Consider the following 23927-nt stretch of genomic DNA (forward strand, 5'->3'; position numbering starts at 1 on the left):
CTCTTCATTGATCAAAGCTAATTGCTTTCAAGATGCCCCGGCACGAAAGGCTGTTGATGCCTTTACATCGGTAAGTTTTGCTGTATTATACGAAAAAGACAAACAAATACGCGAGTGGATGGAATAGCGTAAATTTTATAAAAGTCGATCAAAATAAATCTGGACACGACGTCCGTTCACAAATCATAGATATTATAATCTAGGGGGTATATAAAATGTTCTAAAAAATAATAATCCTCTCAAGACTCCATCCCCCCCCCCCCGAAAAAACCTTTGCTGGACATACAGAAATGCGCATGCCACTTTTGCCTTTTATATGTATATAGATAGATGACTTCTCTCAAATTTTGAAGTTTTCAGTTCATGTGCTAACCAGCAAAATTATAGCTTTCCTATAAATATTGTTTTGTTAACTATTTTTCCCCTAAAGATAAGAACCCTTATTTGAAACGGCATCAAATAAAGAAATTTAAAGTTTTTAACTCGTATTCCTTGTCAAATAATAAATGTGGTAAATTCTGATTTACAAATTTAAATTGATTTTATATATATATATATATATATATATAATGTACTAGTGGAGAGACCCAACGTTGCCCGAAATTGAATGAGGGATAACGAATATGTTACTTTCCCATATTTTATTGTCATTGAAATTGGTGAAATCACTTTTTTTTTTTAGATCAAATTGATTAATTGCCTGCTCTAGTTGGGGGGACCCACCGCAGTGTACCGGGAGAAAGCTTCACATGTCTCCGTGCAGTGACTTAGCTTACAGTATGTTGTAGTTTAAATTGCACTGTAGAGAACCTAGTTAATTTTATAAAATTGCTTTCTCCAGAGGGTTAATATTTTGTAGAGCTTTTTATATACTCCCTAGATTATAATATGTACGATTTGCGAATGGATGTCGTCTCTGCATTTATTTTGATCGACTTTTATAAAATCCTCTCTATTCTGTCCTTTCGTGTGTTTGTTCGTCTTTTTTGTAAAAATAAAGCGAAACTAAATCGAAGCAAAGGCAACTGTTTCTCAGCCTTTGTGACTGGGACATCTAGAAGACAATTTGTTTTGATCAATGTCATATCAGACAATTGCTGTTCATTTACACGCTGCCAGAGTTCCCACTTTTTGGAGGGAGCTTCTTTACTCCCACATTATAAACAACCTCGTGAGGAAACAAATAAACACCACGATCGAAAGTGGAAAGCTTAACTGACCCCAGGCCAGGTTTAAAAGCCATTTTCATTTCTGTGCTGACTCCTATGATTCTTAACTTAATTTCCAACTCAATAAATTCACTGTCCTGGCGTAACGATTAGCGAACATGACTGATTATCATACGGTTTCGAGTTCGATCTCACCTTTCTCTCTATATCTTTTTTTTTTTTTAAATTTTTTATTTCGTCTTAGTGCCAATATCCTCTATCCGGGCAAAAGTTTATTACCAACTCTTTTTTTCACATTCTTTTTCCTCCTTCGTGGTATGGGTTTGAGTTTGCCTGCATACTACCCCCTTTAAAAAAGTCTTTTTTGCTCAACACACACATCCACAGACCTGGGCAACGCCGGGCACCCCCGCTGGTAGTATATATATATATATATATATATATATATATATATATAGTTCAATTGAAATATGGAAAAATCCCAAACTAACATTGAAATGTAAATCCAATCATGTGACACTGTTCAGTCTGTCTGTGTCATTAAACACTCAGCCATCATCACTTCCCTGCTGATGATGATGATGGAAGTGGAAAATAGTAGTAGTAGTAGTAATTTATTTTTCTAGTTAATAAAAAAGGAAATCGAACATTTTAACATTTTTATGAATGTACGATTTCCAATAGAAAAAAAATCATCACTAATTAGATAACCAATTTTGTAAATTATTAGAAGAGAGCTATTTGAAAATGGCAGCAAAAGTCACAAGGCTTGCAGTCATTGTCCGATTCTGTGTGATTGAAATGATGTAGTAAATAAATTAATGAATGTTAAAATGCAATATATAAGTAGAATTTTTATTTATTTATATATTGCATTTTAACATTCATTAATTAATTTATATATTGCATTTTAACATTCATTAATTTATTTATATATTCATTTTAACATTCATTAATTTATTTATATATTGCATTTTAATATTCATTAATTAATCGCCACAAGGGATTTGAGTTTGCTGATTTATACTAAAATTCTGCTTATTTTTATGGAAATCGACCCAGACAAGACATGAAACTACTTGATGTATGGAGCTAAATAAAAGCCGATTGAGGCACCAATGAATATGAGTTCTGTTTTTTAATCGAAATTCGTTTTTATTTTATTTTTTTAAACTAGGAAAAATGCTGATTTCTTCGAAATCACTAGAACCTTATCTTTTTTATTTTTGCGTCGCTATTTGACTGGATTTTATTTCTCTTTCTTTTTTTTCATCTTACTAGCTTGATCTTTCTTTCTCTTTTCCTGTTTTTTCTCCCATCCTTTTATCATTCCGTCTTGCCTTTCTTTTCCCTCTTCTGAGAGTTTTGTCTGAAAACTGAAACTGTTAATTTTTCCATGAAAACTAAAACTTCCAATGATTCATGAAGGATGTAGGGGAGTTAGATGACAGTTGTTTCATTAAAGAATTACTTCCTGTTTCCTTCCCTCTGCATATGTACTAGTATCTGTCTCTTAATTTTGACCTTTTTATTTAAAACAAATTAAAAATGTTTAGAAAAATGTGTTTTTACTACTTATCAATACCTAAAACACACCAAATATTTGTTATTGTTTATTCCTTTCCTTTTTCAAAACTCAATCATGTTCTGCAAAGCTAAAAACAAAAACAACAATTTTCCTCAATAAAAGAACCAAATCCAAAGCCATGAATGAATGTTGAAGCATAAAAACTTTTACCAAAATGACCTGAAAAAGGTTGACATGCTGTAAAACAAAACAGTCAAACCAAACACCATGAATAAATATTTGATGATATAAAGAACTTGCAGTATAAAAAACTGTTATTAAAATAACCGGATTTGGTATTAAAAAATTGAAATATTGAAAAGGGTTGATATGCCGTCAAACCAAACAACCAAGTCACTTATCATTAGCATATCATCCAAATTGTTTATAGTTGTTATTTGTTTGCTCTTCACACACACACACACACACACACACACACACACACACACACACACACACACACACACACACACACACACAGGTGGGAGGCATAACTCCCAGGTTGGGTAATACATCTTGATTTCATCTTTTTTTTGCCATTATCGCATTCCTCAATCATTAAAACTGAATAATTTGCTGAAGTTTTAGTGATTTTTGTTTTTCAATCAGGTGGTGATTGTATAGAGTGAAAATTGACAATTCCTGTGAAAATCTGGAAAAACTTAGCATAAACATTAAATTTATATTAAAATGAAGAACTATAGCATATTTCATGGCTATATAAAAGAAACAAATTGGCTTTATATATCTGATGGCAGAACCCCCCCCCCCCAAACATTCTATCTACACTAAACATAAACGTCTAGTGCTTCAAAAAATAACCGCGGAACCTATTTCACTTGCACGCACTCAATACTGATACTTCAGCTTCAAAAGATTTATTGATGAGATTTTTATATTTCCGAATTTTGGGAAGTCTTTCTGTTCAATGTTATCAGTGTCATGAACTGTAATGTTGTTGCTTTAAATATTTCTTCTGCTTCAACAGTAATTGGTGGATACTCATGCTTTAGTTTTAAATAACTTCTTACTTTTCTATTTACATCTTCATACGACTGAAAAGAAACTTCAAGTCAGTAATATCTGCCATTGTATATCATAAACGTATTTATAAATACAACAAAAACCAACAAAATGGTCCCATGCACGTGATACAAATATTTTATCCCCAAGTAACAATTTAGTTATGTCTTTATTCACATTTTCATGGACTGTGAAGTACATTCATTTTTTTCACTTTCATCATAAGATATCTCTCTCTCTCTCTCTCTCTCTCTCTCTCTCTCTCTCTCTCTCTCTCTATATATATATATATATATATATATATAATTATTTTTTTACTATGGCTTTGTGTGTGTGGAATAGTATCTACCAAACTACTCTGTCAATTTTTGGTCTACAGACTTGAAACTTGATATATGGGGTATTTGGATCTGCGGAATGAATTTGAGTGGATAAAAATAGTTGTTAAGGGGTCAAAATTGAAAAATTAGAACTTATTTGAGTTATTGTCAGATAGATGAGAAAATGTTAAAATTTAACTGAGATTAATATATAAATGTATGTTTATGCACGCGTATAAGAGCACTTTAAGTTGACTTACGCCTGCCAAATTCTAATTTTTTTTCCAATTTTGATCCCTCCTTGGCTATTTTTACCAACTAAAGATCAAATCGAATTTGTTCCACAGGCCTAAATCTCCTTTATATCAAGTTTTAAATCTGTAGTCTAAAAAGTGAAAGAGGAATTTGGTAGAGATTTTTCTCCAGACAAACAGACAGATAAGGTCACTTATAGAGAGAGAGACCAGAAGTGTAAAGCGTTCAAATTTAATGTAGTCAATCAAAAAGATGACAGAAATGACGTTGCTTTTAAACCTCCCATAAAGGTCGTTTTTAATGTGGGGAAAAGCAGTCCCTCCAAAAAAGGGGGGCACTCTGGCATTATCCAAATGAATAGTAATTGTCTCAGTATGAAGGTTTTCTCCTACATTGATCAAGGATCAAGTACCCAGCCAGAAGGCCAGAAGGCCAGGCACCAGCTATTTTCGTTCGATTAGTTTTGCTTTATTTAAATGAAAAAGACGAACAAACACTTGAAACGAGGGAATTTTTTAAAACTCGATTAAAGAAAAGATAGAGACGATGTCTGTTTGCAAATCTGAGATATTACAATCTAGGAAGTATTAGAAAACTTCTCCCGAAATCTTACCAACGCGAGAACTCTGACGCAAAAAGCCTTTCATGGACACAAACGTGTGCGCCCATTTTGCCTTTTATATATTAGACTTACCCAGGTGTTTGTCAGTGTGTGTGTGTGTGTGTGTATGTGTAGGAAAAAAAAGTGGCAGGCTCCAACCTGAATAGTGAAGGAGGAAAAGAACATGGAAAAAGAAAAAAAAAGTGTTAGTAGGCAGGTAGGCTCGAACCTTAAGCCTTGAGGTGAAGTAGGAAAAAAAAGGTGAAAGAAAACATGACATGTTACTGCTATGCTAAGAGGGCAGAGGAAGTGAGCATCGTTCAAATTAAACACTTAAAAAACACAGATGCTTAAACGAACGCCTGCTTTTCTAGGTCAAACATCACACCATAGAGAAATGAAATCATGCAGTTAATTCTGGCTTCAAGCCAGCTAAGCCCTATTTGTTTGTTTCCTCAAGATGTTTGGGAAAACAAGCTCCCCACAAAAAGGGAGTGTCCAAATGAATAGCAATTGTCTGATATGAAGGGTTTTCCCAACATTGATCAAAGCTCATTGCTTTCTGGACATCACATCACAAAAGGCCAAGAATACGACTTCGCTTTCATAGTTTCGCTTTTGTATATGAAAAACACGAACAAACCTGCAACAAGAGCGAATAGCAGAAATTTTATAAGATAAAAGTCGCTGAAATAAAAGATAGAAACGACCTCCTTTCATAAATCGGAGATATTATAATCTAAGGAGTATATAAAAAGTTGTAAGAAATGGTACCCCTCCTTCAAGTCTCCCCCACCCCGAAAAAAGCTTTACAGGATATACAGAAAAAGGCACACACACACACACACACGCATTTTTGCTTTTATGTAATAGACTAGCGAGGGGTACCCGGCGTTGCCTGGGTGTTTTTCAGGGTATGTGAAAAAAACCCGAAAATGTGAAAAAAAAACAGGTGCCCGTGAAAAAAAAATGAAGCCTTCAAAACAGGTGCGCGTTTTTGATTGCAGTTAGCATTTTGTGTGGGACAGTTTTGAATGAGGTGAATAAATCGGTTTTTTTGTTGTTAAAAACCCGCTCCCTGTTTATTAGGAGGAGCAAAATGAAAGCTACAGTCTGATATGACGAAGTCGACATTGAACAAACGTTACTTAGCTCTCTTGAGACAACTGGCTTTCGGCCTGTGATTAGAGTCGAGTTTCGCTTTTGTTTATACCGAAAACCGAATGTAACGCGTGCTGATGCGGGAAATGTTGAATAATTAACGTTTGAAAGTTAATAAAATTAAATAGACAGGCGAGCTCCATGGGTAACTCTGAGATATTACAATTTATAGATGATATAAAAAGTTTTAAGAAGTTGTGAACTGAGCAAGCGCTTCTCTGAAAGAAGCCTTTTGTGGACATCGAGGAAAAGCGTACATACATACATACATACATTTTCGCTTTTATATATATAGATGGTTCCCATAGAATGATAAATTCTATAGAAGTTCTACTTAATTGTAACCCAGCATATGCCTTTTTGAATCGTTTTACTCTCAACTGTTCTTCTCTGCTTATAATTTTTACTTTGTTCCACAACAGAAGATGGTTTCCCTTTTCCCTCCATATATGGTCAACCATATGTGACTTTTCAATCTCTCCACATATTACAGCTTTTCAATGTTCTTCTAACCTTACGTTTGGTGAACGATATGTGTTACCTTTTGTATAGTTTCCATATTTATATGGAATCTCATACACTAGTCACATTTTTTTTCTGTAGAGGGCTTGGCTTGCACAAGACGTTTCCGGAATGTTGGAACCACCTCTGAATACTGTACTGATGTCATATGGATTACATATTCTTGGAATTTTTTTTTCTGACAAGCCCTTCATATATGTTATACGAGCTATGGTGAGTTTTTAGATGGTGTCCTTTGATGTCGAGTCCAGATTTCTTGAAGCTGATGTCATGCTCTCTGGATAGTTGTTTTGGTGAAGAGTTTCTCTTAAACTGTCCCTATCTTCATTGTTATTACTACATATTGCTTTTGCTTGATGTTGTACGCAACGGACGATTCATTTCTTTACATTATATGGATGGTGCGAGCTGAAGTTTAGATACTGTCCAGTGAAAGTTGGTTTTTGATATACAGATGGTGAGGCCAGAGTATGAATGTGTTGTCCACATATCGCAGCCGCATTGTTGGCTCTAGTGATGTTGATCCTAACATCATTTCACATATACATTGGCCAGTACTGGGGATAATGGTGATCCCATCACTAGACCTTCTTCCTACTGATATGTATTAAATGCCATCGCAAAGTATGTTGTTTCTATCCAGAAGGTCAACATCTCGATTATATTGTCAATTGGGATGCAAGTGCATTCCTTCAGTGAAGTATCTGAAGGCAGCTTATCCTGTACCACCATCTGCATCTCATCATTGGGTACTACATCTAAACTCACCATCTGCATCTCATCATTGGGTACTACATCTAAACTCACCATCTGCCTCTCATCATTGGGTACTACATCTAAACTCACCATCTGGTTAGAATGAATGGGATCACGTTTGATTATTTCCACGAAGTAAGCTGAATTCTTGACATATGATGGAGATTTGTCTAAGATTGAGGTAATTATATCTACCAGAAATCAACTCAATAGAAGGCATGTTGAACCTCGAGTACTGACAATTGGCATTAATGGATTACCATCTTTATAAATCTTAGAGAGGCTTTATAGGTGTCGTAGCTTGATGTAATGCTGAACTAGCTGTCTGCATTTGCAGGCGGTATTAAGTCTTTGTTCTTATTGAGGATCTGAAGCAACTTCCTTTCTGTTTTCAAAATCAGATTCTTTTTTTATTTTATTTGATTAGGTCTGCCAATTTCTTGGAATATTCCACTCTAGTCATTAATATTGTAACATTGTCTATTATAGTATTATGATATCATCACTGCACGGTGATGATGATAGCCAGTATTTATTTCATTCGAGAGGTTAGGCTTTGGAGGCTTTGAATTCTCAAATACTTGTCTCACTCTCCACTTAAAAAAAAAATCATATTCACCCCCAAACAAGGTACATCGGCATGTGGACATATGGGGCTACTATTTGGAACCATCTTTAAGGGAAATAAGCAAGATGTTGGCTTACATTACATTTAAACTTCTGCATGTTAGTACAGTCAGGGAAACAGGTAGCAGGAGGAGAATTCCAAAGTCTAGCTGTTTGAAGGAATAAACTATTACAGTAGAACGCTTTCCAGCATTTAGGGACCTCTGCAGTGAAGGTGGGGGTGATTTTGTCGCTAAGTAGATTTGTTGGGGGTATATACGTCATGGGGGAACAAGTGCAATGAGTCTGTCAAGACACATTCCATTAAAATACTTGTAAAACACGCACGGAGATGCAACATTGTGGTGATTTGGCAAGGGAGCTTAGTTGACAGATTAAAAACTCTTCTTTGGACCCTGTCCAAGAAGGAGAGACAAGCGGTAGATACACCAGCCAAGATGTGGCAATAGTACTTCATACATGGGCGAATGATGGCTTCGTAGAGATACATGTACTCTCACGTGTGAGTAATCTTGTAGCATGATAGAGGGAACAAACCTTCTTTGCAGCAATTTTTGCAATGTCCTCAGTGTACTTGCTGCCAAGACTAAACTTGTTTCCTTCAATAACTACAAGAAACCTTCTCTACCATCAATAGCAATGGCCAATGACTCTTTATCTAAAAGTACATCTTTTAAACTCCTCGGCCTAACATTCACAGGAAACATGAGTTGGAAAAATTACATTGAGAGCATTGCCAGAACCGCTGTGAAAAAGATAGGTTCTCTCTACCAGGCTAGAAAGCTACTAACGCCCGAAAGTATCGTGTACCTCTATAAGGCCACCATTCGCCCATGTATGGAGTATTGTTGTCATATTTGGGCTGGTGCATCTGCAACTAGTCTCTCACTCCTAGACAAGGTTCAAAAGAGAGTCGCCAACCTATTAGGTACTGAACCGTCATCTAAGCTTCAGCCTCTGTCCCATCGACAAAGTGTAGCATCCCTCTGCCTGTTCTACAAGTACTTTAACGGTGAATACTCCGAAGAACTGCAAGCACTTGTAGCCCTCGACGTAAGTACCACCGACAAACCCGACAAGCAGTAAAATCACACCCCTTCACAGATGAGATCCCTAAATGTAAGTCTTCTACTCCAGTAGTTTCTTCCCCAGAACCGCTAGACTTTGGAATTCCCTTCCGAGTTTCTGCTTCCCCAACTGTACTGACATGCAGAAGTTCAAGTGTAACATGGACCGACATCTTGCTGCCCAACTCCTCACATAGTACTCCTGTAGCTTATGTCCCTGATAGTAACCTCCTACATTAAAGTGGCAATGTACCTTGTTTGAGGTGAAAATGTAATAAAAAAAAATTTGAAAACTATTGCCTGTTAATGTTAAGCTGATGAGTTTAAAGGAAGAATTCTCTGGTAGGGTGTTATTTGTCATGATAATCGGTAGTTTTGAAGACTTCTTGTAATTGTTTAAGGAAAGTTTTAGAAGCATTAAATGTTATCATTCATTTACAACCCTATTCCACTTCAGTCTGAAGGTCGTTTTCTAAGACTTCTGCCATTGTCTTAGATTTGTGTACACTCGTTTTTCCCACGTGACTTATGTTTATTCATGGCTGTCTCCTCTATTGCAGCTATCATATTTAAGTATGGAATCTGCTTGATCGTTTTAGTGAAGTTGGGACGTTTGTTTAGCACTGATTCTTCAGAAGAAGTTAGCTGACCTTTACTTTTGTTGACAATGGTTCTTATTTATGAATGGTACACATGGAGTTTTATATCTTTAGTTTTCAGATGTTCCAATTTCTTTATTTGACCTCATTAAATTCTTTCTTGTATGATATATTCAGATATTCTTTGATGCAAGTTTTGTCATATACTTCTCAGGTCATTTAGGATTTTGGTCTGTAATTGATATTTCTTCCACTGGCTTTTGTGGATTCTGTCCTGGTGCGATCCTTTGTAATTTCTTGGAACTGACTCATTGTCAAGGTAAAGCCTGGTGGCACTAGCTTAAGATCACATCATCTGCATAGAAATATGAGGTGGTTAGTCATTTATGCCAGTATTTTATGAGTTTGTTGAGGTTTTTCCTTGTACCGATTTGATAGAAATAAAAAAAAAGCTGTTTTTTTTTTTTTTTAATTAAACCTCAAAATATCAAAACAAATTTTACGTTTAACATTTTATTATTTATCTTTTCAGTCACCAAACAGGATGGACAGCATTGGTGGTTGAGTTCTTGAAAAAGAAATATTCTTAAAAAGAAAGTTCTTGTTAATGAATAAAGCAATTCACATCAAGATGGACATCTAAAAAATATCTTCGAAAGAAAAATCTAATTAAAAAAATAAACCTGGGCTGTTTCGGTTTTTACATAAAAGAAACTCTGCTAAATAAAATGAGATTTTGTTTCTGAATTTTTGAGATGAGGATTTATTACTTGGATTATTCAGACTAATGTTCTCATCTTGAGTTTTATTTTCATAACATTTCAGCTGATGTAACTTTTGACTTTCTTCAAGTGTCTTTTGGAAAATTCAGGAATTTTTCCGTCAAACTTGGGAATATGCATACAATTTTGAATGGAACTTTTTATTTAATCTAAGGTTATGGCATGCTCTTATTTCATCAGCCATGACTGGATAAAAGCCTTAAGTAATTCACAATTGCATTCTGAGTATCGCCCGCACCAAGGATTGAAACTTTGACCTCCAGAAGAATGTCAATTACAACTGAATTTACCTAGTACTTTATCCGTTATGCCATGAGTTTGACTAGAGACATCTGAAGAAGGTCGGAGGTTACATCGTCCAAAACATTGAGAAAACAACTCAAAATGAGAACAGTAGTTCACCGGTAGAGAAAAAAGGACTATAAAGGGGAGAGACATAGAGCAGAGGAGATAACATTCGAGAGCTCATGAGAGATGTGGATAACACTTGAAGGACATTTGAGAAGATGATCATGTAAAGGACGGCATACCGGTAAAGAAAGAATGAGGAAATAAATGTTGTTGCTACAAAGAACGAGCGAGTTGGAGTTATTTCCTATTCTTTGTCTTGGTCTCCTTTGCGACTGAAAGTGAACACAAAGTGTACTGGCCCACAGACAACGGTACAGTTCAAAGAATCCAAATAATACAAAAAAAAAAATTCATTTTAAAAAAAAAATTTTAATAAAGGTTTCTGGGTATAACAGTTTAAAAATGCAGATACTGCAAAAACTCTAAGAATGTTGGGTTATTTTATTATTTTGTTTTATGCATACTTGTAGTGACTGCGCAGAGAAAGCAAGGGATAAGTGGACCTAGTAGCATGTGCCTGGTGCAAGGAAACAGTTTTCACATGTAGGTGTGAAGCTAGAATCGTGGTTATGATGCGAGGCTGATGATACAAATTTAGACACTGATGAGATTCCAAAATAACTAAATAAAAGAAGACATTGTTTTGTTTGTGGGTCAGTTTTGTTTTGGACACCATGTTATTGTGTGCGTTTTGAAGGCTGTTGTAAAAAGAGATGAAACAAGGACTACTGCTGCTCCTGATGAAGTACGGACGAATGTCATCACTGTTGTTGGCAAAAGGATTAATAAAATCAAACACATCCAATTCCCCCAATCTATTCCCGGGTTTGGGCGCCATAACCAAATACATTTTTTAATATTTCAGCTGTATATTTAGTTTTAGATGGCTGCAGAAAAGGCAAATGGCTTAAATAAAAATGGGAAGTGTTTATAGAAATGAAATCCTGATTATTGATTCAACTTTTGTATTGTACGGCTTCTGGGAATTGACTTTCAACTAAACTTATCACTTTATTTATTCCTCTTTGTCTCAAATCCATTCACTTCGTCCTATGTTTTCCTTGGTTTTCTTCTGCCAACTGACCTTGCTACCTCAACTGTTCTGCATCTACTCACCAATGCATTTTCAGCCATTCTGTTGCATTTTGTGACTCTGATTGTGCAGGATGACCCAACAGATTGAGAAAATAAGCAAAAGGTAGACTGCAGTATGTTACAAGTCAAATGTTATTGAATATGAAATATTTCAATAGAGGAGAACAAGGTGACAAAATAAAATATAACGGTTAAAATTTAAGTCAGATAAATAAAGGGATTGGAATATTAGTTACAAAAACAATAAAGTTGATCTGATTGCATGACGTCATATGACTAACAAAGAAAACAAGTTATTAGGTTGTCCCAAATGTTTGTAAACATTTGGGAAAATTTGAATTTTTATTGAATTTTTGCGTTTATATTGTTATAGTAATCTTCATATTGTTGAAAAAAAAGTACCTGGCTCTGATCAACAGAAAGTCTGCTTTGGTGCAGCAGTACAATACTAAGCCACATACCACCAGGAAGACCAAAGGCAAGTTTGAAGTGCTGGCATTGAGGTTCTGCCATATCCAGCCTACAGTCCTGTCTGTGCTCCACCAGATTACAACCTTTTCTGCTCAATCCAACACTTTCTGAAGGGCCGCCAATTTGACTCGTTTGAGGAAGTCGAAAAAGTATGTCAAGAATTCTTTGATTCAAAGCTGGTTGAATGGTACTTTGACCAAATTCCAAAGCTTGCAGAGCAAAGGCAGAAAGCCTTGGAAAATGATGGTTTTTATTTTGAGGATTAATTTTGGTTTCCTGGCAACAGGACGGTGGACCTGTAAATTCATCCTTGTCTGTCACACTTTTCTCCATAACTTTGCATTGGAATTCTTAAAGATTTTGCACAAACATTAAACCTGATATGAGTAAAAAAGTAACAGGATGGATTTTCCGGGAAACTCAGGTTGCCCCCTAGGAGTGCTTTTCGGGTCAAAATGGCTAAAATTGACACTGTTGTGCTTATTAAAAAAAAATTGATGCCTTGGATCTTTATAAAACTTTTGGAAAAGTTGTAACTAATTTTGTTTGTCTATACTTCACGATAACTCTTGGGTTAACTCTTTTATGACAAATAAAAACACTCTATTTTTGAGACTATTTACCATATTTGTCCAAAAGTTTCTGTGTATGTCTACTTAGCAGTTTTGCATGGTGCTGAAGTCAAATTTAAATATGTTAAGGCCTTGGAAACTTTTGGGGTTAAATGAGGAGGGCAAATGATGGACTTAGTCATTTCTTTTTTGCAGAACTCAAATTTACATATGTTAAGGCTTAAAACTGCACCGTTTGTTCATTTTCACTAGGATTTGATGTCCCCCGGGGATTTTTGGGGCTAAATGGGGGTGGGCAAATGCTGGACTTGGACACTTTTTTATGCTTCGTTCACTGTGCATTCACGGGGGACCATGCATGCTTCACTTGTTTTGTTATTAATTGGTGAGTAAAATTTAAATTTTTTGAAAGTTTTACAAACTTTTGAAACAACCTAATATCATACATTTACAACACAGAACAATCAAAGAGAGGAGGTTGGTAGTTGGCTCGGAATAGATTTTAGTTACTGGGTCTGGGGAAGTAATCGACATGACCAATTAGAGAAGATGTAGGAATAAAGGAGAAATGCATGCAACTTTGAGGGAGTCATAAACAGAAAATAAATGTTATATATAAATTATCACCATTGTCTGGTGATTACAGAACTCAAGTTAAGACAACAGCCTGGAAAGAAGAACAACTCAGAAGGTATGTTTCTCTTTTGTTTGGGTCAAGCAGACAAGTATAATTCATCTCTTTCTAATAAAACTGTCTCACATACATTATTTGTCCCGATTGTGAACAGTGTTAATATGTGTATACACACACAAACACACAGAAAAGGAGCAGATACTGAACATTATATATACAATTAAAGATAATATTATATGTATTTTAGTTGAAACACACATACATGATGGGACAATAAATTTGTTGCCCTAAAGAAAACAACACTACACCTTTATTCTAAAACTTTCATTGAAAAAAAAATCAATTCAGGTAACTGGATTATGTAGTAGAGCTGACATCTGTTTAATGTAGCCGCATTCAGCCTCAATCACCACCTCGATACGAGTCCTGAACTGGGAAAATGCCTTTTCCACAAACGGCAGCGGGAGCTCAGCAAATACTTGGCAGATGGCGGCGATCAGGCTGGCTTTAGTATTGTAGAAGATAATGTTAGTGATGTTCTCAAACAAAGTAGTCCAGTGGGCTTAGGTCGGGAGAGGAAGGCAGCCAGTGAGAGAAGTGTACGAAGTCGTAGCACTCCTAAAGTCCAGCCTGAGTCTCTAGACTTGTAGGCCTGTGCCAGGTCCTGCTGCCACACTTAGGATTTCCCAGCGGCCACCTGATTGAACTAGGGGATCACCACACTTTTTAGCACATCCAGGTTAATATTGGAGTTGACTTTCGAGCCAACTTTGAAGATGTGAGGTGGCATAATGTGGCGCTCACTTGAAACCGCACCAAAGATCATAACCTTCGTTGAGCTGTACCCTGAAGCATTTAACCATCTGGATTTGCATTTTGAGGGTGCTGACAATGATCCTGTTGTCATAACTTGGATCGGTAGCGAGCATGAGTTGTACAGTGGTGCATCTTCGATCTAGCTCATTAAACATTGTGTCACTTTCAGACATAGATAGAAGGCCCCTATCGCTATTGGGATTTGTACACAACTGGCAAACTAGTAGATGGTCTTCAACAACAAAAAAAAAAAACGAAAACCGGTTTTCATCAAACGGAAATGGAATCATGTAATCGTTTATAGAGTAACAATTTTATTGTTCCACCCTGTATATATTTATACTCCCATATCTATCAAAAAATACTAGATGTTATGGCCCGGATGCACGTACATACATACATCACAGAGACGAGATATCTATAATATAAACCTCACCTGTCTGTTTAAATGTATGTATGTATGTATATGTGTGTTTGTATGCCTAAAACCTTTGACAGAGGCAACGGATTTTCACAAGATCGATATCGTTTTGAAGCTCGATCCTTTGGACAACAAATATCAAAAACATTAATTCCATCACCTCAACTGGGCACTTTTCTATAAGGAGGGGTCGCTTTTATCGCCGATATTTTTGAAAGTCTTCCCTTTTTTCAATTGACTAGGCTTAATTTAAACCTTCGCCACTTCTGGTTTAGCGATGGACGCAATGGCAAAGACATCACGGTTTTTTTTTTCACATTCTTTTCCTTCTTCATGATATGGGTTCGAGCTTGCCTGCCTACTACCACTTTTTTTTTTGCTCAACACACACCTCCAAACACCCAGGAAACGTTGGGCACCCAGGCTAGTATATATATATATATATATATATATACACACACTGGTGTGCAACATGATTGTAGTTGGTAACTGCACCAAATTAAATTTTGACTTATATTTTTTGTAACATTCTTCTCTATTGAAATATTTCATATTCGGTAACATTTGATTTGTAACGTATTGCAACCCATCTTTTGTTTCCTCGATTAAATAGGAGGCATTACTTTGGAACGTTTCTTAAAATCTACAATTGCTTTTATTCATATCACGAAACTCACACTTAAAAAAAAAAAAGAAAGAAAAAATAAACTCAATTATCTTCAGCTTAATTATCGTTTTGTTGAATCCTCCTATGTGTCTTGCTTCCTCCAGACTGGAGATTGCAACCATCACTCAATTATCTGTCTGACGTCATTTCTGCCTAATTGTGAGCTCACTGTGCAGAACATATCCTGTTTGCGCCAATATATCAAAATTTGAACAAATATATGTAAACCTTTATACTAGTAGACAGCTGTTTAACACCACATTGGGGTTCATTGAGACTTGTGTAACAAGTTATATGGTCGAACAAAGGTTTAACATGTACAGATAATTTATTTCATTTTATTTTTATTTGCGTAGTTAATTATATCTACTATGAACTTGTGTCAAGCAGCAGAATACGTGAAGATGGAATTATGATAAAGTAAACGTTTTATTCCAGCAATATGTAGGACACTACTTTTTTGCTGGACACCTATTGTCATGGGTGAGCCTGGACGAGTTAAGTATCTATAAATTTAACGAAATTTATTTTAATTAATACCATTTCACTTAACCTCCACACCTAGCTCATATCCTATGAATGATGGATCCTACTTGCTGAGATCCACCCAGCAATTTAATTTTTATAAATAATTAAGGTAATATGGTGTTATAGGCTGAGTACAAGAGATTATCATTCAATCCTTGCATCAAATCTTTGTATTTATGAAATTTAATCTATAAAACTCACTATGTCTGTGTTCATTTTTTTCAAAATGCATCTCCTTCGAGATGCAAGGTTGTAGAGTAGAATGAGGCTGGTCAAATGATTGTATTTTTGTGTGAAACGCACTTTTATGGGGTTTTAGCTGGTAAAAATAGCTGCTAACGGGTCAAAATTGAAAAAAAAATTGAAACTTGGAAGGCATAAGTCAACTTTAAGTGCTTTTGTAGGCATTTGACAATATACGTTTATACACTAAAACCAGTTCATTTTTAACTATTTCATATTGTCTGACGATATCTCAAACACTAACGACTTAGGTGCTAAATGTTTTGGTTTCGATTCTAGCTGAGGGTTTCAGTTCTCCTAACTTTTGGAATCAGTTAGGTTTGTTAGGTACAATGTAATAAATACAGAATTTGCTCTAATAATAAATATATGGTCTAAATAAATTAAAATATATTTAAGCGTATTTTATGACCGGGCAACACCTGGCGCCTTGCTTGTATATATATATATATATATATATATTAAAAACTTCTGATTAAAGCCCCCCCTCTCCAAAATGAAAAGAAAAATCAGGTTTTCTTATTTTTTATGTAAATAAATTAAAAATATGGATATATTTGAAGATTAGTTTGCTCTAAAAGCAGATAACATTTTTTTTGTACAAAAGTCATCGATTATCAAGGCCTTAAGGCCATTCGAGTCTAAAGACTTATTAGCTTGTCAGAAGATGGAGATGAGACGAATCGCTTGAGGATTGAAGACTGGTTAAAACTGAGTAGAATTTGATTTAAGAGAACGGCCCAATAATTTAATATTGGAGTTGAAAACGTATTTTAAAGATTTTTCCCAATTCGAGGACATTTCTCATGAGCTAGCTTTATTATTACTTTGTTAATGTCGAATCCTTTTTTTTTGAAATTTTCTTTCTAGAATTTAGAACAAAACCTTTTTAACCGAAGTAAAACTGGGGAAAAATGTCTATAAATTTGTTTTTATTTTCGTAAAAGTTTGGTCACTAATGAGTAGGGCTGTGACAAAAGAATGTTCTTTTGACTATCGGGTATATATCCGACACAGTAAGACAGCCAATCAACCGAGAACCACATCAGTCTATATAAAAATATAAGATATTAACGTCAAAACAATGAAAAGAATATGCTGTTGTTAGAGCCCTACTAATGAGAAATAAGTTTTGCAACTAAACATAAGGGTTAGACGGTACGAAAATGCAAAATAAAAACAACTGTAGAGGACTAGGATATATATATATATATATATATATATATATATATATATATATATATATCCTAATCCCGTTACAAAAGAAAATAATGAAACGAATGGAATGAAGGAAACAAAAACTCAATTGCTGGATAAAAGGAACGTGTCGTTTATTTACTGTTGAAGAATGACTGTTTTAGGTATAACACGTGTTCATGTCCGCGTCATGGAAAAAGGAGTGAGCAATGTAGTGGAAGTGGGAATGACAGTCCAGCGTGTAGACAAAGAAAAAGAGGGTTGACATCAATAAAGCTGTGCGCCATGTTAGCAGTCAGCTACGCGAAGGTATTCTCAGGGACAAGTTGTATGTATAGAGTGAAAGAGTGAGAATGTCAATCCAGTTCATGGAGAGAGAAAGCGTACTGTTTGTTAGCTTTTTGCCCCACATGGTAGCAAGTGGCGTGAGGCGCGCCTACCGAAACGGCGGCGGCTGGTCCGTAGACCACTCACCTCGGAAGCTGCTCCGAAAAGAAAGAAGCTGCTTATTGCTCTTGCTTTTATAGTTGTTTCCGGTGGTGCTTTGCGCATGTGTGGATTTCCTTTGAAAGGGGAAGTGACGTTGTCCATGTGTGCGTACGAGTGCGCATATGTGAGTACATGTGTGTACGTTAGCATGTGTGTGTGTATACACCTGAATGTGAGTATGTACGCGAACGTGAATATATGTATGTGTGTGTACGTGCGCGCGTATGTATGTGATAAGAAATATGACTTGAGATGTGAACACGTGTTTTTGTGTGAGACTAGAAAAGGCTCGCGCACAACTGTGGAACATATTGAGAATTGTAGACTGCTGTTAGTAGAAGCGGAAATAAGGAAAATAATATTTTTAGTTACTCAATCACATGAGTAGACCACACCCTCTTGAGCAAGAATTTGTTTAACACAATTCGCATTTGATATAGGTTGAAAGATTATAGAAAGAGGCACGAGGATTTTCTGAATTTTGAATACATGAAAAGTTAAAAAATGAGTTTTGTATAAGAACCTTGCCATTAATGGAAAAAGGAGTTAAAAACAAACAAACTCCAGATGTGATGTGCAGTGTGTACACGGACAATTTATCTGTTTTGCATTCTTTCAAACAAGCGATCAGTTAGGCGGTATAAAATGTAAAATGAAGGCCACTGGAATGGATTGGCTTGATGGCTACCTGTGAATTGGTATAGCAGATATAAAAAGAAAAGGATCTCTTAAGTGTTTCCGTTAGAAAAGTAAAAAAAAAAAAAAAAACTCGCAGCAGCAATCCAACAAACACGCGTGTCAAAATCCAACGAGCAACACGGATTCTCGTAGTGCATCTTCTCCCCACCTTTATACAGCCCAGGTACCCCTCATTTGCATACGTGCGGCACGACTTCGTAAGATCACATGTTATAAAATCTACGGGCACTATCTTTGATTCTTTTCCTTTCTAAGCTCGCCCCCACACACTCCTCCTCTCTTACTTTAGACAACTGTTTAGATTTTTTTTTAAGGACAACTAATATTTTTGCAGGATGACAAAATATTGGATCAATTTCACATTTTCAACAGATACTGATTTTGGGTTTTTTACTGCGTCCGTTTCTGTCGTGCATCCAGAAAACATGGCCGTTTTGAACAAAAGTTATTTTGCAGAAAAGAAAAGTAAAAAAAACAAAAAAAAAAAAAACAAGTAGAATCAGCTACATCATGTATGTAGCGATTTAGCCCCAAAGTCTTCGTCTCTAAACAAAGGATGCAAATAGTTTTTGAAATTTTAGTTAAAAATGCATAACGTAAAGAAAGACGATGTTGAGAAATCTAGCAATCAAGTTTAAATTCACACAAGTTTAAAAAGTGCAATAAAAGTACGAAACAAAGGGATTGCAATTTTTGGCTCAAATTTTAAAACATTTTACTTTTAAGATCTATGGAAATTCCACTGAATGAGAAATATATTTCAACAAATGCTTTGATAAAGTTGATATTTTTATGAAAAGCACAATAAAAAAAAGTTTAAAAACCAATACAATTTTTGAAAGAAAAACGATCCAAAAGGCCAACTTTAAAAAACATTGGCTTTAAAAAGGCCAATCTGGTAATCATGGACAAGAATGACCTCTCTTTGGTGTAGCCTCGTTTTCGAATATCTAATTACTGAAACCTAACGTACGGACTAACTAAAAGAACGAGCAGAATATTATATAGATAGAGTGAATATGAAACAGAAAAGTAATCGGGAACTGCAAGATTTATCTTTAATTTTAAAGATAATTTGATAAAACTCGATGTGCGCATGACTGTTCTATAGAAATAAGGGTTAGAGAAACTATATAAAGTCTAAAAGTGTATTAGATAAATACCGTATATTTTGGCGCATAAAGCGACCGCCAGATAACACGAGGTACAAAATTGGAACAAATTTTCATAAATTTATTGGTTGTATAAGACGACAGCTAAATCACGAAACCATGTTTGTTTAGTCTAGGCAACACCCGGAAATGAAATATTGGATTTTAAAAGATGATTTAACTTTAAGAGTCGTTTTATACGTCAAAATATACGATAACAATTAAGCAAGACTCAAGTGATCCCATATTTCTAAGTGCTCTCCTAAACTAAGGAAACTGAGACGAACCTCCTTTAAAACTTAAAATATTTTAATTTGAATAATTTATATGGGTATAACATTTTCCGGGAAGACAATAGAAGTGGTCCAGAGTCCATGTTAATCTGCTTAATATCTACACGCCCTTACTGCTAAGGGGTCCGTGATAATAGGAACCCATTAAAACTTTAAATACGTATATCCGATTTTAATTCAACCAAAACCAACCAACCAACCACACACTTCAAAGATTTTTACCAACATTTCAGCTTCTTCCGACTATAGGAGAAACGAGAGGAGAGGAAAATAACAAATATTGCGTGATGAGCTTAGTGATAAAATACATTAATTCTCATTTAATCTTTAAAAACGACAGCTCTTCCAACTAATATATTAAAATGCAAACTCATTTTACGATCCTTCAAGCAATGCTTAAAAAAAGTTTAAATGAAATAAAACGTTTCCTAAGCAGGTGTCGGAACCGTGACAAGATATTTTCTTTGAACCAAGTGTTGAGTATTGTAGCACTATAAGAACCGGTGCTTCAACCTCAGACTATCATACATATTTTCACAAAAGCAGTTGAACCACGCTTATGTGACAGCAATTTCTGTACCCCAGTTCTGTAAACAGCGGTCGTTAAAGTAAAGAACGACACAAAACAACGAAGCTTTCAGTGGTTTTATTCTTCAAGTATACTTCAACCCCATAGAGTAACAGGACAGCTGTCTCGCAATCGATAGTTTTCCGTAAAGAGAGCAGAACGAAAGAATCTGATCGGTTTATTCGTCACATATGTCGAACTTCCAGCATGACGTAAATATATAAGCAAAAATATAAAGGAAATTTGCAAAAACTGAAGGATTCTATCCTTCAATAATGTTTCACTACAACCCGCATTTTTGTCAGTTTTGCTCGGAGGGTGTATTTTTAGCAGGGCTCTTTCGAAAAAAAAAAAAAAAAAAAATGTATATTAAATATGTAAACATGTATGCGAGTGAAACGATATGCATCGTTCACAGTAAGTAAACCGTTTTTTTTTTTAAAATATATTACGGCAATAGTAACAACGATAAAGTCACACGCCACAAAATAAGATTGGGATAAAACGGCAATAATGTACAAAATATTTAGTTGACATTTTGACCCTCGTAACGAGGTAACACGTAATGAGGTCACTGACGGGATTTGATTCTTAATTTTAAATTTGTAAAATTTCAAATTCTAATCGTATATTTTTATACATCCGCATGTCACAGGTAAGCTGGCGCAATAAACACCAGTTCTTATACACGCCCCCTCCATAAAGCCCTCTAATCTAAAGGGTTCCACATTATCTAAAAAGCTCTGGGAGGTGACGGTGATCAACGACAGTGACGACCTGTGTCGAGTTTGAATCTAGTTCATTCTACAAAAGTCACTTTCACATAGAAAGTTGGTAACCTTTATGTAGTCTTTTAAATAAGTCCCGACGTTTTTCTAGAAAGATTTCGGAAAAAGAGAAATATTGGGGAAACCAATGCAGAAAAAAAAGCTCTAAAACCATCGCTGCAAACATGCATATACTTGTTTTACAAGTTCATTGAAATCTGTTCCGACGAATGTACTGCACTTGTCCCCCTTCGACGTAAATATCTAATAAACAACTACATTCCTTCAGAAGATGCTAGATTATTTAGAGCGAACATAAATATTTCTACATTGACCCCGTGCGGCATTTTTATGATTGCTTTCAACTTATAATTAAAACTGCCTTCATTACAATATATTGATACTTAGCATTCGTTTAAGTATATATTAAACTATCTATTGGTCTTTCACAAAAGTGAATCCATGCAAAATCATCGTACATTAGACTGCTTTCTAACAAGTAACAAAAAAAAAAAAAAAAAAAAAAAAGAAGAAAAAAAAGAGTTTTAGGGATTTTTAAAGTCACAAGCGGTCTTCAATCGCATGTACGTACCAATCATGGATGGCGATGTTAGGGCTTGAACTTGCAAGGAAATGTCGACGTTCTCACATACGGCATCTGGTATTCCCAAATGGAAACCCCATGCAGTACTGATCAGGATCAACGCCGCTTAACTTCAATGTTCTAACAAGAACTGGCGTTAGAAAGTGATTATGTGGTATTAAGTGGTGATTAAAAGACATGTTACTAAAATGAAAACTTTATTGATTATTTTATTTTTTAACTTTCATTCTTACATATATAAATAAGAAGTTAAACGCAAAACAGCAAGTGTCAATACATCCTTTATTCCTCATAAACATTGAGTTTAATTCACGAAAATCAAGTAGACTTTACCTACTTTAAAATCGTACCATCACAGTCTATTACAGTTAAAAAGAATGGGTATATGCAGGGAAATATGCACTACGTACCCACGAATGAAAGACAAGTTAAAAAAGGTAAAATAAGTTTAAGAGCCGTACTTCGTAATTTAATCGTTAATGTAAAGAAAGGAGCTTTCGTAAGAGAATCTTAGCTCATGGGGAAAGAGTTTCAGTCAAGCGCAGTGCACACGCCCTTGAGATTTTGTAAGCCTCACTAGACATGCATCAGGTTAACCTAAAGTTAGTATCCAGGACTCCATAGATTTTGCGTACAAAAAAAATGTAGAATAAACACCACTGTGGTGCGTATCGCGGAATAGACAACTATTAGTTTATTCACAAGCAAAAATATAAAGGGAAATTTGCAAAAATAATATTTAACCACAACCCGCATTTTTGTCAGTTTTTCCCGGAAGGGGTATTTTTAGCAGCCCCCCCCCCAAAAAAAAGTATAAATATATAAATTCATTTATGCGAGTGAAACGATATGCATCGTTCACGTTGAGTAAACCATTATATATATATGGGGGAATCATTTCCATTTAGTTACCATATAGTAACGATAAAATCACAAGATTGGGGGAAACGGCAATAATGTACAAAATATTTAATTTAAATGTTGACCCTCGTAACGAGGTAATACGTAATGAGGTGCTTTGAAAAAAAAAAAAAAAAAAAAAAAAAAAAAAAAACTGACTTTCTTGCTTGAAAAACAATTGCTGTTAACAAAACTAATTTCTCGTGCGCCCGTCATCAAAAGAGTTTAAGAAAACGAAAATTAGTAAAACTAGCTTTGCACCTACTAATCACGATTCTACATTCTTTGTAATTACATGTAAACAGTTAAAAAAGTAGACGGCAAGGAAAGGAGTTTAAAAATTGAATGGGTAAGCATGGAAACAGACTAATAAAGCCAATCTGTATTTCGGTTAGTGAAGGACCATTTGTTTAAGAAAAATGTTAAGAAATATCGAGCGTCTGTAGAGGTTTGATATTTCTAAATATCTTTAGTGCTCGCCCATTATTTCATGGGTGCAAAAATGGAAATGATTCCCCTATAAATTGTAGGAATTTCATTGCATATGCGTTTAATACTGTTTTTTGCATATAAATACGAAGAATTTATTATATAAGACTAAGAGGGTTTACTTTCGCACGTAAATTTAAAATGTTCATCACTATGACTAGATAGCGCTTTAAGGACAAGTCCTGAAAAGTACGTTTCGTGCTGAAGTGGGTCATCAAGTTTTACGATCTACTTTTCATGCTGCTTATATGAAATCCCTTCTAAACAGTAGAATCAGTAACAGAAAGCTACAATACTCGAAAACTGCGCATGCACATTATATATATTTCAATCTTTCAAAAATACCTACTGCAAGTTGTAACTATACAATAATTTATTGTATGTAGAATATTTTGAAAACATTAAAACCGAAATAGCGAAACAATCTAAAACTGCTCATGAAGGCGCGTAATAGTGCAAAGATTAGTTTGCATTTAAATTTGGTAACATTTTAGAATAGTCGCGAACTCATAAAACATTGCTA

The 23927-nt window shown here is 35.2% G+C and overlaps 1 protein-coding gene across 7 annotated transcripts in view; it reads left to right on the forward strand.

The window, feature by feature from the left end:
* LOC145278160 (uncharacterized) overlaps positions 1 to 10414 on the forward strand; it is a 228701-nt gene extending 218287 nt beyond the window's left edge. For all 7 annotated transcript variants that reach the window (XM_080130508.1, XM_080130471.1, XM_080130591.1 and 4 more), the window contains one exon: positions 10200 to 10414. In XM_080130508.1, the coding sequence (XP_079986634.1) occupies positions 10200 to 10257 (58 nt within the window). In that variant the 3' untranslated portion in view covers positions 10258 to 10414. The remainder of the gene's footprint in view (positions 1 to 10199) is intronic.
* The last annotated feature ends 13513 nt before the right edge of the window (positions 10415 to 23927 follow it).

The sequence above is a fragment of the Euprymna scolopes genome, chromosome 1, assembly GCF_053919585.1.
Source record: "Euprymna scolopes isolate OS-2025 chromosome 1, ASM5391958v1, whole genome shotgun sequence".
NCBI classification, from domain to species: domain Eukaryota; kingdom Metazoa; phylum Mollusca; class Cephalopoda; order Sepiida; family Sepiolidae; genus Euprymna; species Euprymna scolopes.